Consider the following 13,605-nt stretch of genomic DNA (forward strand, 5'->3'; position numbering starts at 1 on the left):
AACCATATTGCAACACTAGAGATTGAAATCTAGTTTTCTTAAAATTTGTACGGATTCCAAAAGTATATCTATTCGAATCCGAAAAGGACACATAAATTAGGGGGCAGGAATGCCCACACCCTTCAAAATGAGAAATTTTTCGGCGCCGGGTGGATAGATCTCACGTGATACTCGTTCGACACATTCAGGCTGTCCAATACACTTTTGAACGGCTCGGATTGAAACCCTCTCTTTCCTTTCACTCCAACATTTTCTCTCCAAATTTGAGCCGTCCATACACACAACGGACGGTTTAGATGCGTCGAGCGGACACCACATGATACCCACCCGGCACTGAAAAATTTTCCCTTCGAAACTGATCGGAATTCCATTTCTATTTTCAACACTCAACTTCCCATCCTTTTTTCTTCTCCAAATTAAAAATTGTTTTGGTGGTGAGGTCATGCTATCAAATCACTAGCGGAAAAAGTGATGATATCAATTCGATCTTTTATTTTGTTCTTAAAAAAGAAACATTTAAGACTTGTTTGTTTGATGAGATTAACAGCGAGTATGAAATCTCGTAGAATTAAGAAGAATGAGTTAAATAATACTCCACTAGGGATTGATAATACCACACACACTCTTCATTGCATTGGACATCCCATATTTTGTGAAATTTCATATATGGTGGTATTGAATTCGAACAATACCAATCTTAATCAACTCCCGCATACGTAATTTCCTTGGATATACAGTTCAAGCTCATACTCATATCTAGTCAAATAAACAAAACAAGCCCCTGTACTTTCGTAATATTTATTGGTCCTATTGAGACGCTCTAATCAAGGTGTTCCAGTTCTCGTGTCGATCTTCACAGGATCGAATGCAAATCATCTTATATATGTCTGTCATCTCATTTTTAAAAGTTTTCCTGTTTTGTTGCTTTTATTAGGAACCTTGGGTGGTATTTTATTTTTTGGAACTCTTTTTATATATACTTTTGATTTCTGGATAGAGCTAAACCTTTTTCTATGACCCCATTATGCTGAGTTATTTCTGAAAATCAATATTCTTGTACCAGATTGAATGGTACTCTTTCGGCACCTTTACAAATCTGTCTTCAATCCTTTCTGCTACTCTTTCAGCTCCAATCCGTCTTATGGTCCTTCTCGTATGACTCAATCGAGCATTTAATAATTGCCAGGACCAAACCATTACCATTATCAACCAAATAATAACAGCTGTGACAAGCATCACTTTTAAGCACCGACAAAGAAGATAGGCATATTATTCTTTTTAATCCTTCATAGGATAAATGCACATAGGACAAGCATCCCCAGGTAAAGTACGGCTGGAAAAGGAAAGGAAAGGAAAGTTGCTGAGGCAGAAAAAATGGAGGCGGTTGAGAAAACAGAAGAAACGGCATTTTCCAAGCGACTCAAAGTAATTTGTTCTCTTTTCCTTTCCCTCACCAAATCAAAGATCCATGCACCATGCATGGGCATTAGAAAGGGAGTTACTCCACAGCCCTTGCTCTTAACATCTGGTGATACGAACCAAGATGGCAGGGTGGACTCACCCAAAAAGGAGGTCGTGACAACAGTTAAAAGAGCTGTAGACAGCCACACACACACAAACACCTGCTTTCATTACTACCTGTTTAGTTAAGCAGTACTACAGAATACTTCCATTTCTATCGTGATCAGTATGATTCCTGCAACAAATACCAATACCAAAACCAAAACCAAAACTACGAATTCATTCAGGGATAGGAACTCACAAAACAACACCAAACTGCCTGCCATGCAGAATTAGTATTAAAAGACACCACTACGTAGAACGTAAATACATCGTGTGCTTCATCCTTTCGACAACTAGCAGTTACCAAAATACCAAAAAAGCTTTTATGTGCCCCGCTCGATTGTAGTTTTTACTTATTCGAATCATCTCAGCCAGGGAAATCCTCTAAACAGGAGGGACAAGAACAAGTTTCATTGATGAGAAAACAACTGGGCAATGGGAAGGAACTATGACTTCAAGCAATCAATTGCTCAGAGTCATATATTCCAATAATTCAAATCATCTCTGCATGGGAGAATTGCTCAACATGGAGGGGAAAGAACAAGCAATCAACTCATAATTGGCTAATACATAGATTTGACAAGAGTCGATTTCCCTGGACAATCTTAGGCGTTCTAGCTAGACAATATCTATTCTTACCTCTCGATGTAAGCAAACAATAGTCAAATCCCAAAAATAGTACCCTTACTAGAGAGGTCCCTATATGAGTAAATGTGCTCAAGTACATGTAAGAATTCAAACAAAGTACTAAAACACGAGAGTTGGTTTCCGTTATACTGCACTGCCAATGCCCCATGGTGTGCTACCTTCTGCCTGTTAGGATGCGTCAGATGAGGGATCCAACAGCTTCCCGTTATTAACAGACTAATGGTTATCTGAAGATCATAAGCCCGTGTGCAAGCAAGACACTTAACTAGGATAAGTGCACCCAAAAAATAGATAAGAGCAAAAAGCATAGGAAACAAACATGAGATATGGCATTAAGAACTCAAGCAAACTCTGCATATTCTTGGAGTGCCAAAATAGGGTAGGATGGAACCTACACATGGATAGAACACAGGGAGAGCTCCTCACATAATGAAAACAGCCAATTCCTTATTCCATCCCAAGAAAAATCCTATTCTCCCTTCCACAACAAAAGACGTACTTTTCATCCAAGAACAATGGTTCAATAATATATCACGACAAAAAACCACTGATTATATTTCCTTCTTATCCAATGACAAAAAATAATCCTCCTCCGTTTGGACCATCCATTGCCCACCCTAATTATGGTAATAATCTCAAAAAACAAAGTCTGACAGTGAAGCAATAAATTAGGATAACAAGAATGTTCCACGACTTGCTGAAAACGTAGTCATTTTGGCAGCACACTATGCACAAATCCAAGAGTAAATAATTTTTCATGAAAACATAAGCAACTTTACTGTAGCTGAGATGCAGCAACATTTAGTATTCTTGAAAAGATTCTACACAAGCAGAAATTAAAACAAAGCACCATATGGGCAAGGAAATCTGAAAACCAAATCAGCATTCAGCGGCTTCAAGAGTAAAATGATGTCCAGGAAAAGGTCACCCAAATTGACACAAGAAGCTATTGTCTTTGCAAAAAGGTTTGAAATATCTTGCCCTTACTATGATTAATGTACAAAGGGGAAACAAACTAATTAAGGGCACATCTTTAAAGGACTTCAAAACATTTGAACTTGTAAGAACACAGTCATCCGTCTCAATCCCTGATAAGAGTTCCCACATTGAATTATTCCATCCCAAGAAAACTGTAATTAGATGCACAAAACTTTAAGGCCCCGTTTGTTAACTGGATTCGGCCTTGGGATTAGACTAATAGTCCCTCCGGATGGTGAATTCCTTGTTTGGTAACACAAATCCCTCCGGACTATGAATCCCATGGGATGAGCAAGCCCCCTAAATGGGGGTATTAGCAATACCCTCTTGGAGATGGTATTGGTAATCCCATTCCAACCTCTCCTCATTATCAATCCATCCTCATTACCAATCTCTTCTATCAATCCAATCCTATAATGTAATCCCATCTCAAACAAACATGATATTAATAATCCTATCATCTAATTCCATCCCAAACAAACATACTCATTATCAATCCCTTCTCATTAACAATCCATTCTCATAACCAATCTCAATCCTAATCTCATCTCCTTACGAATCCCACCCTTCTAATACTTTTATCAAATACAGTAACTGTTGGCATCAAGAGTGATTTAAACCACTCATTCATCCAAAAAGAACCAGTGCAGTGCTAGCTCAACAAAGAGCGGTAGAAGCACCAAATAAAAATTTACCTATACGCTATTGGACAAACAGAAGATACAGCCTGTAAGCACTCAGCAATACAGAGAAAATGCTAAACTCTTCACATATATATTAAAAATACCAGGAGCAACATTTTGATATGATGAAACTTCAAACCCTACCATTGCAAATAGATGCAAAAAAATTTACGCAACAACAGTAACTGTTGCACCCACTTACTCCACTTACTCATCCAACCAAGGACAACACGTGCCAGCACAACAAGAAGCGATAAAAGCACCAAATAAAATTTAACCGTACGCTGTTGAATAAACACACGATACAGCTTAAAGATACACAATAATATGGATAACATCATAAACTCTTCAAGTGGATTAAAATAACTACCTTTTTGATATGCTTGAAACTCATGCCAACAATCTGATATGCAATATAAACACCTAAAACCCCACCATAATGTTATCATTCTGAGTCCCCGACACCTTAGGCAGTTAACGTTTAAGGTTGCATTCATTGACCTTCCAACAGCCCTTTCTAATCCTCAGATCTTAAAAAACATGGAGTTGTTAAACCATGACCGATTCAACGAATAATCACATATACATGCACAACAGGGTTTGCCAATAGCTAAGTTCTATAAGAGAAATTACACAGCTAAGCGTTGACACTCAAAAGATTCCATAAGGACGCGGTAACCAAAGAATGGGAACTTGCGACGGCTCCCCACTTAGGTAAGTCCTCCAAGGATACAATTATGGAATGCCAAGAAGCATAGATGCGGACAAGTACATTGACACGGACATGAGATACGACAATTCCATATAAACGGGGACACAGACATGACAGAGGACACCAAAAAAATGTATATGTATCAGGACAGATGTTTGGTTATTCATATAGCATTCCATCCAGAAACACCCAATACAGATACTCCGAGTATCTTCATAATTCTTATGGTTTCCTTTTGAATATTACAAGTCAAATGAGGGTTTTATTTCGTCAAAATTAATTCCCTTATGAATCAATCCATCTCATGTTTCCATTCATGTCCAAGTTGAGACATGGGCATCCTCAAATTTCATCGGTGTCCTAAGCATGCATGACAGATACGGCACGCAGTTGGAGTTCGGTGCTTCATAGATGGAATGCACCTCGAAAGAGAAAGGCCACCTCAAATTTATTCAGGATTACACCCTTCCTCAACCAAGCAGCACAATCGCCATAGAGACAACAAGGAGAATAAATCTATATGGGTGTCTCATGACAAAAACAATGCTGGTGTTAAGCCAAGTCCCATGTAGTATGTTTTCACCTGTCGGGCTTAGGTCCATCCCCTCAGCAGATAAGGGTTAAACCTCAGCACTAGTCCAAGCATAAACTCAATTTTCAATATGAATCTAGTCCAGACAGTGCTAGTCCAGGGGCAATGGCTTGAGATTAAATTAGCGTTTCTTAAGTACACGCCACAATATGAAATTATCAAGTTGTAAATCCTGGTTTCTTTCCTTTAGGGCGCATAATACAATTTTGGTCCTTTTCAATAGACAACCATTTTAATGAACAATTTTGATCCAACTATTTTAACGAAAGCAACATTGAATCAAGGCAACCCATACTTGAGGAAACTTATAGGGTCGATTCTAGGAAACACATATTTCAGATCCTTTATGCAAGTTTGATCCAACTTTCTTTGTTTATTTGAGGCAGCATTTAAATTGAATACAATTGAGGTATACAATATCAAGGCATCGTATATATTAGCTACCCCAAAGAAATTTCATCCGACAACCGCAATACATTCTTATGGAACCAAAAGCCTTACTGCTAGGAATCACAAAATAGTAACCAATAGTCTACTTCTAGGAACGGCATAATATGGCCAATAGCCTCCTCAATCTACCAGGAACCATATTTTTCCCCGCAGTTTGTTAACATGGACACCTACACTTCGAGTTAGAGTCTCTTACTCTTGTGTGGTTAGGTCTCAAACTCAGAGCAATTATGAGCCACTTCCCCCCTCTTTTTAACATACACAGTCAGTGGTCTGAAACCCACTCGGAACACTTATTTTTATCCGCATGCCCATAGGAGCTTCAACTTTCCCAGATCAGATGATGCTTCAATTATCCAAGTCCGATGAAAATTTTACTTTCCAATAAAAATCAAGTCCTCTGTGCTAGTCAAGGGCAATTGCTCAAGCATTAATTAGGATTCGTTTATTACACGCCACCTTTTTTAAGGAACTTATCAAGTAAATACTGTTTTCTTTTCTATGGACCCATCATAAAAATTTGATTGTTTTCGATAGAGGCAGCAAGTATATCAGTTATGAGAACTTGATCCAACTATTTCAATGAAGGCAACACTGAATCATGGAACACATACTCGAGGCAAGTTGTAGTCTCGATTCGAGGCAACATATATTTTGAGGCATCCCAAAAAGGAGGCAACATTTACATTGAATCCATCGAGCTAATACAAAATAAAGGCATAATGTATTCCCCCAGATGTTTGTTTCCAATATCTTTGCTAATAACCACATTTTCCCCGCCAATCCCAATGGTCTAAAACACATGTGGCCAGTAGCCCTTACACCAAATAGGAGCCACAACTTTCCTCATCCCATGATGCTTCAAATATCCAAGTTCCATAAAAACTTTTTTCATTCAAACTTCCAGATTCATAAAACTCAATATGAAATAAAAATCTCAAATGTTGCGGATCGATTCTTCTTTTTCTTTTTCTTTTTTAATTATCGAAGCATAGTTTCTCAAAAAGAAAGTGTAATAACAAAACTATTGCTTACCCTTTCTTTCCCTAAAAATGTTTTCATGACAACCGTTTTTTCAAGAGAAGTATCCATACATATATACTAGTATAAGTAAAGCAACAAAAACATAAAACACAATGTTGCAGGATCTCAACAGCTATTATTTCGATACCCCCAAGTACAATTGTTCTGTTTTAACAGAAGTTTCCAAACCAGTTCACTTGCAAATTTGCAACTGTCGAAACCAATCCAAGAGACAACGCAGTTCCAGACACAGCACATGACTTGAAGATGGAGAGATTCTACAAACAGTCAACAAATGTGCCCTAGCCCCTAAATGATAGTAGGTTAATAATTCCGAGCATTCAAATGATGTTTTCCCAACTTAAAAACCCAAAAAATAAGCACTAAAGGTTAGCAAGTAGCCGTTATGACCCATGACATCCACATAATGCATAGAGGTATGGAAATCAAAGCTCAAAGCTACTTCATATGGCCCTGCAACAAAAAGTAAAAATGGATCCATAGATTCTGCAAATTAGAAGTAGGTGAACTCCACATTAGAAATCAAATTGGTTGACTAAATAACCATAAAGCAGTAAAGGGCAATGTAATAAAATCCAAGAGTCGTTGATAGTGGACAATTAAGGAAAACCAAATTCGACACTTAATATGCCCGGTGAACACCAATGTCTGATGTGTTCAAGAACCTGTTGAGACAAGCTAGAAAATCAGCCTAACAGAAGAAGACAAGCAAACTCAAGTAGATGTCAGAAATCTATAATATTCATAACTATTTGCACATACCCCACGCTCGTCGATTAACCCGAGGATATTTTATGCTCCCCAGCTATGGAAGCATTGGCCAGGCAGGCTTTAGCCAGTTGGAGCTGACTGTATCATGGAGGCCTCATGAAGCCAAAAAGAGTTAACATTAACAGAAAACAGAAATCAAAGGATATAATCCAAAGAAAATAACACATTAAAACAGTATCAAATGAGGCATTACAACATTAAACCTACAGCATACTCATGAAAGTTCAAAGAAAACCAGCATAAGAAAATTATTAGTATCAAGATGCTGTCCAGTCACTCCATGATTGGCACAAGATGCAATCCATATGCCTGCAGAAAGGGGTAATGCGTAGCTTCTCCACCACAGTAATGAATAATCTGAATCTCTGTAAAAGTCTCTGCAATTGTGACAAGAGCACAGCAAGATTAAAGATGTGAGTCTGAAACTTCCAACAAGTCCAAGTGACATGTAACAAAACAGGTTGACAAGAGCTCCAAGAAAACCTCATTGCCTGCCAAAGAGTATGATCACGGTTAACAATCAGATAAAGCAAAGCTATCATAACGGGGAAAAGATGGAAACTATTTATTGTAGAGATTGAAAGATCCAGGCAGCTTTAGAGCGTCGTCATGTTTTCCAATTATGTTACGCTTATCGGATACTGCTAGGATAAATGCAAGGGTTAAAACCATATAACATTCACCAGTCTTAGATGCCATTTACAAGACTCCTACCGCAATTAGGATACACATATTTCAATCAACACCACCATGCCATAAAAGATGGGCAAAGGGGCAGAAGGGGGACAATGCTGGAAGCAATAGCTACCAAAGCCATGTCCAACTAAAATAAACCAGGAAAAAAAACAAAAAATTGGTTGCCTAGAGTTCCAATGTTCAACTAAGGTAGCCCTTTCTGTATTTTGGTCAAAAAGGTTAATGAATTTAAATCATAAGTATTGTCAGAAGAAAAGAAAGTAAGTACCCAGCTTGTTCCATCAAAAAATGGTAAACAGAAGAGATATGTTTGAACTACATATCACTGACAAAAATACAATTGAAGCTTCTTTCGCAAATCCTCTTCCTTGCAAATTAATCAATATTCTTTTCTTTAAAGAACTAAATTCCATGTGCAAGGCTTGTTTGTCCCAGCACTGAACTTTAGGTGACACTGAAAATTCTATAAAATGCTTTGATTAAATTCATCTACTAAATAGAGCTCCATAGCACATTCCTAGATCGAAAAAAGAATGAAAACATTAAATGAATGAAAAAATTAAATGGTAATGGTTTACAATTACAGAAATTAAAAGCTACAGTAAAATGATTTGATTTTTTACAAGTACAAATGTAATGAGTTTTATCCGGAGCAAAGAAGAAACGGCATCGAACACTTACGTTCTACCATTGCAACATCATTGGCACAGAAGAGTGTTTTTTATTTCATCTCAGCCATGAACTTCTCGTACTCAGGATCTGTTCCATAACTTGCTTGCTGACTTTGCTCTGCAGATTTAATGGGTGGTGGAGCAGGAGGGTTAGACGCCCATGGTGCACTTGCAAAGCTCTGCTGTTCCATTGTTGGAAGAGATACAGGTGGAGGAGGAGGAGCTACAGCATAATAAGAAGGATAACCCAACGAAGACGGATGATATGTAGTCTGAGGGTTTGGTGGCATCCCCATTGCTGAATTCCCATATATGTTATTAGCTCCAGACTCTGCAGAATCTACAGACCCATTACTCTGAGATGGAGCACTAGAGACAGCAGCTTGTGGAGGCGGGGGATAAGGTACACCATAAGGGGGCATAGTTTGACCTTGGACAGCATTGTAAATATTTGCTCCAGGAGGCGGTGGGCCATAAGGAGCATAAGGAAGAGGAGCTGGTGGTCCCCAAGGAACAGGGGCGCCCATGTAGCTGCCAGGTGGCATGCTCCCAAGAGTACCAGGAGGCGGTGGGCCAAATGCCTGATTAGGAGGATGGTAAGTGGACATTGGGGGTGGAGGAGGTCCAGGGGTAACAACTGGTTGTGGGGGCTTACCCGCTACTCTAACTGCTATTACTCTACCCTCTAGACGATACCCATTCATGCTAGTAATGGCTTGATTTGCCTGGGCAACATCAGAATACTTAACGAAACCATACCCTTTACTCAATCCAGTCACCCGGTCCTTAATAACCTTAGCCATTACTATGTCACCAAAAGGCGAAAACAATCTGATCAGAGCATCGTCGTCAAGCGTAGGCGGCAAGTATCCGATATACAAGTTTGTGTCGTCTATTTCTTTCCCCACTGCAGTTACAGTGCTCCCAAGTCCGGGACGTGATGTTGTCCCTGTACCTCCGGTTCCATTTCCACTAACCCAAGGGGGGTTAGTTCCCGAACTGTTGGAACCCATAATAGACAATGTTGGGTTTTGCTTGGCAACAGATTCCGGCATAGTCCCACCCAATTCCGCCAAGAAGTTCTGATACTCATCGTCCATTTTCTTTCCGACAGTTCCTTTCACAGGACAATCAATAGTAGGGTGACCACCATCACCGCAGATCTTACACAACACGTCGCTCTTAAAAGTAGACATACGCGAAGGACACGCATACTGCCGATGTCCAGCCTCACCACACAACCTACAATACTCATCATCTTTAATGGTCCCATTCAATGCAGCAAGTTCCCTAAGCTGCTGCCTCTTATGCTCATTCAACACTTCATCCACTGGCTGCAAGAGCTTCTCCACCATCCCCGCCGCAGCCTCAAGTGCCTCCTGTGTCTCGGCCTCAACCAAAACATGTAAGTCTTCGTTCTCCGCAGGATCAAACTTCAAATCCCGCTTCTGCCCCAACCTCCCTTCCTTAATCGACCCTTTACCCCGAATCACAATCTTCGCCCCCGTCTCCTTCTCCATCCTCTTCTGCGTATTCCCTCTCGGTCCAATTATAAGCCCGATAAAGTTATAGCCCGGGTACTCCTTCATCGGTATATAAAGCTTCTTCTGAAGCTTTGGCGGCCTATAATCCGCTGGCGGCTTAAAATTAGGGTTTCGTTTAATTATCTGCGAAATTATCTCCTGCCTCTCTCTGTTAAGCCGTTCGCGCGCGCGATACTCTCTAGTGTTTATCCGAATCCCGATGTTGTCATAAACGGGTTCGGGAGAAGGAGACCTGGCGCCTTCCGGACGGTCATCTAATTGCATACCGGACTGCAAGATTCGACTGATTTCTAGTAACCTAGCATTTAGGGCTTGTATCTCGGGGTCAGTGTCCATACCTCCGGCCAAATCTTTCATGAAGTCGGGCAATTGAAACACCGGCTTCGGCTCGTCGTCGGCCCACCGAGACTTCCTCTTCTTCGGCTGCTCCTCGTTGTTCTGCTCGCCTCCTCCGTCCTCCCACCTACTCCGCCGCCGCCGCCTCCGGCTCGAGGTCTCCTCCTCGCCGCCCGACCCGTCCCGACCATTATCGGACAACAAAGGCCTCTGAACCTCTTGTTTCTCGGTTTGGTCTTCGGATACCGGGTTCGGGTCGTGCGGTTGGGGCTGTGGGGGAGTGGGATTGGGTGGAGGTAGGTTTTCGGGAGGGGGTTGGGGAGGATTTAGTGGAGGAGAAGATTGAGTTAGGGTCTCTGATGTTGAGGAGTAGGGAGGCTGAGGAGGTTCAGGAGAAGTTAGGGTTTCGGAGGGGAGAGGAGGGTTTGGTTGTTGCAGTGAATCCATGGTTGTTTAGTTTGAAGGTACGAACGACTCGCCTAGACCCTAGAGAGAGAGAGAGAGAGAGAGAGAGAAAAGGTATTGCGTTATATATAGGGTTCCTGTTGGGCTTTATATTACGTTCACTCATTGTTAAGAGGCTGGTGTCACGGTTGGGCTTTTATTATTGGGCTTTAAAACTTTACGAAAGAAAAATGGAAAAATGACGGCTAATGACGTGTTTTAATCATTAATATCCGCCAATGATATTTTCAGCATTAACAAATATTTTTAGCTTGTTCTTGATGGATATTAATTATCAAAACACGTCCTAGGTCGTCATTTTCCCAAGAAAAATCATAGGCATAATGCCTATGAAAATGACAACTCATGATGTGCTTTGATAATTTATACCTATCAATGACATTCTCAGTATTAACAAATATTCTCAATATGTCATTAGCGGGTATTAATTATCAAAATACATTATTGGCCACCATTTTCCTCCTATTTTTTGAGTTGAGTTTATGATTTGAGGATCCTTAGAGCGTTGTAATAATCAAAATCAAAAAGGTTGCTAAAGTTAGCAATATGTGCTCAAAAAAGTGTTCACATTGTAATAATCAAATTTACTCTTAGCAACTCATCAAATTTGGGCATTTGGATAATCAAAACTAGCAGCTTTCTGTCAATAACCAAATTTATTAGACTCAACATCTTCTTAATCAAGTACAACATTATGGAAAAGTGAAACTCACTCTCCATAAACACAAATACTTTATTGGTAGGTGAAACTTACTCTCCACTTTAGCAAGTGGTTGTGCATTTAACAATATTGATCACTTAATAGATTTTAACAAATGTTCTCCACTTTCACTTATTTTACTAGAATGTCAATCAATGTAGACCATTAGATTGAGAAGAAAGAAATTGACTGTTAAATTTGAATTTTTGCCAACTCATTTTGAGTATGGGCAAAAGATAAATAATGTGGGACTTAACATTACGAACTTTAACAACCTCTAAATGGATAATCAAAATTTGATGCGGCAAGTTTTGATTATTCACTTTTGGTTATTATATTGTGGATGCTCTTACCCTGAAGTACAATGCTATGTAGTTCTTGTGGGGGGTAATTGTCACGACCCTAACCCGTCCCTGGAGGAATTAGCCATAACAAAGCGCCAATGATCTAATTACTAAGGCCATTTCTAAGTTAAACATCTTATTAGCAAATGACTAAAGGAACTCAATTAACGACAAGCGGAAGCAAATTCCATTTTATTACATATGCCAAAATTAGAAGTCTTTACAAAGATCTCTACATAGCAAACCACCCAAAGCTGTACATATTTACATGTCAAAAGTGTTCACAAAGAGCAATTCCCTATCCATAAGTCCACATTTACATAGCACATCCAAAAGAAAAGCTGCACGTCACCACTATGCTTCATGTTGCCTGAAAGGTGGAAAAATTACATAAGCCAAATCTCGTATGAATGATTAATGCGCAATTCACATGCTTTCCATGGACAATGATAAAACCATTTGAAAACGAATCACATTTTATAGCAATATAGCATAGTAATGCACATCCTCTATTCATTTCATGTCTACTAGGCGTCTCTGATAGTGGATAAGTTAAGATGTCTTTCGTTATCCGATATAATAGTCATATCTTGCTAGCCTTATAGCACGTGTCCCCTAGCAAGCTGGGACGTGAGAGAATGCCATTAATAGCTATAAAACATGTCCACCTTTCATTGATATTCCATAGAGTTCATATCAAAGTACAAAAACATAATTGAAGCGAAAGGCTTGTAACAAACATGATTAGAGGATGTCAAACAAGCCTATTTTAAATGAACATAAGGTCCTATGGTAAGAATTGAGATGCCTTCCATTCCTCCCTAAGATTGACTTGAGATTCAATTGATCCTAGGGTTCTTATCTCTTCCTATTCAAAATTCAAATTCCTTATAGACATGATTTCTATTCTACGGCTAGGATCGATACCAAGTCAATCTTGGGGATGAGATCATTCCCCAAATCTAAGGGATTCTATTCCAAAAAAATTGAGATGCCTTCCATTCCTCCCCTATTCTTTTTCTTCTTCTTCTTCTTCTCATTAATGAACTTGGTTGGGATATAGAAATGAAATTCTCCACTGATTTTTTGGTGCTAATATCTAAATGCTCAAGTGATAACAATAAGCTCTATACTGCAAGAATAATTGTCATTAGTGTTAACTTCTTCAATTGTTTTATCTTTTTGTTTGTAATTTTCCATTGAAAAGGTCCTCAATGTGGTAAAAGGCTTGCGATGACAATGATTCCACAAATTTTGAATTGTATTTTATGTGCCAAACTTGGATGGGGAGCTTGAGAGCCATCCCTGTACTTATGTTAATAGGTCTTTCGAGCTATCCCTGTGCAAGATAGCTATCCTGTATGGATTTTAATGGACTTCGATTGGATTTGAGGGGTAGAAGGAGATA

General features: G+C 39.4%; 1 protein-coding gene across 2 annotated transcripts; it reads right to left on the reverse strand.

Moving 5' to 3' along the window:
* Positions 1 to 7,586: 7,586 nt before the first annotated feature.
* Positions 7,587 to 11,208, reverse strand: LOC131331962 (splicing factor-like protein 1). 2 transcript variants are annotated; one of them, XM_058365945.1, is made up of 2 exons: positions 8,819 to 11,208; positions 7,587 to 7,818 (listed from the first exon to the last, which is right to left on the reverse strand). In XM_058365945.1, exon 1 carries the CDS (start codon positions 11,133 to 11,135, stop codon positions 8,859 to 8,861), a length of 2,277 nt encoding a protein of 758 aa, XP_058221928.1. In that variant the 5' UTR covers positions 11,136 to 11,208; the 3' UTR covers positions 7,587 to 7,818; positions 8,819 to 8,858. The 2 variants fall into 2 exon arrangements, with proteins under 2 accessions (XP_058221928.1, XP_058221927.1); XM_058365944.1 differs by having other exon boundaries at positions 7,587 to 7,932; positions 8,819 to 11,207.
* Positions 11,209 to 13,605: the final 2,397 nt, after the last annotated feature.

This window comes from Rhododendron vialii, chromosome 7a, assembly GCF_030253575.1.
Source record: "Rhododendron vialii isolate Sample 1 chromosome 7a, ASM3025357v1".
Classification (NCBI taxonomy): Eukaryota; Viridiplantae; Streptophyta; class Magnoliopsida; order Ericales; family Ericaceae; genus Rhododendron; species Rhododendron vialii.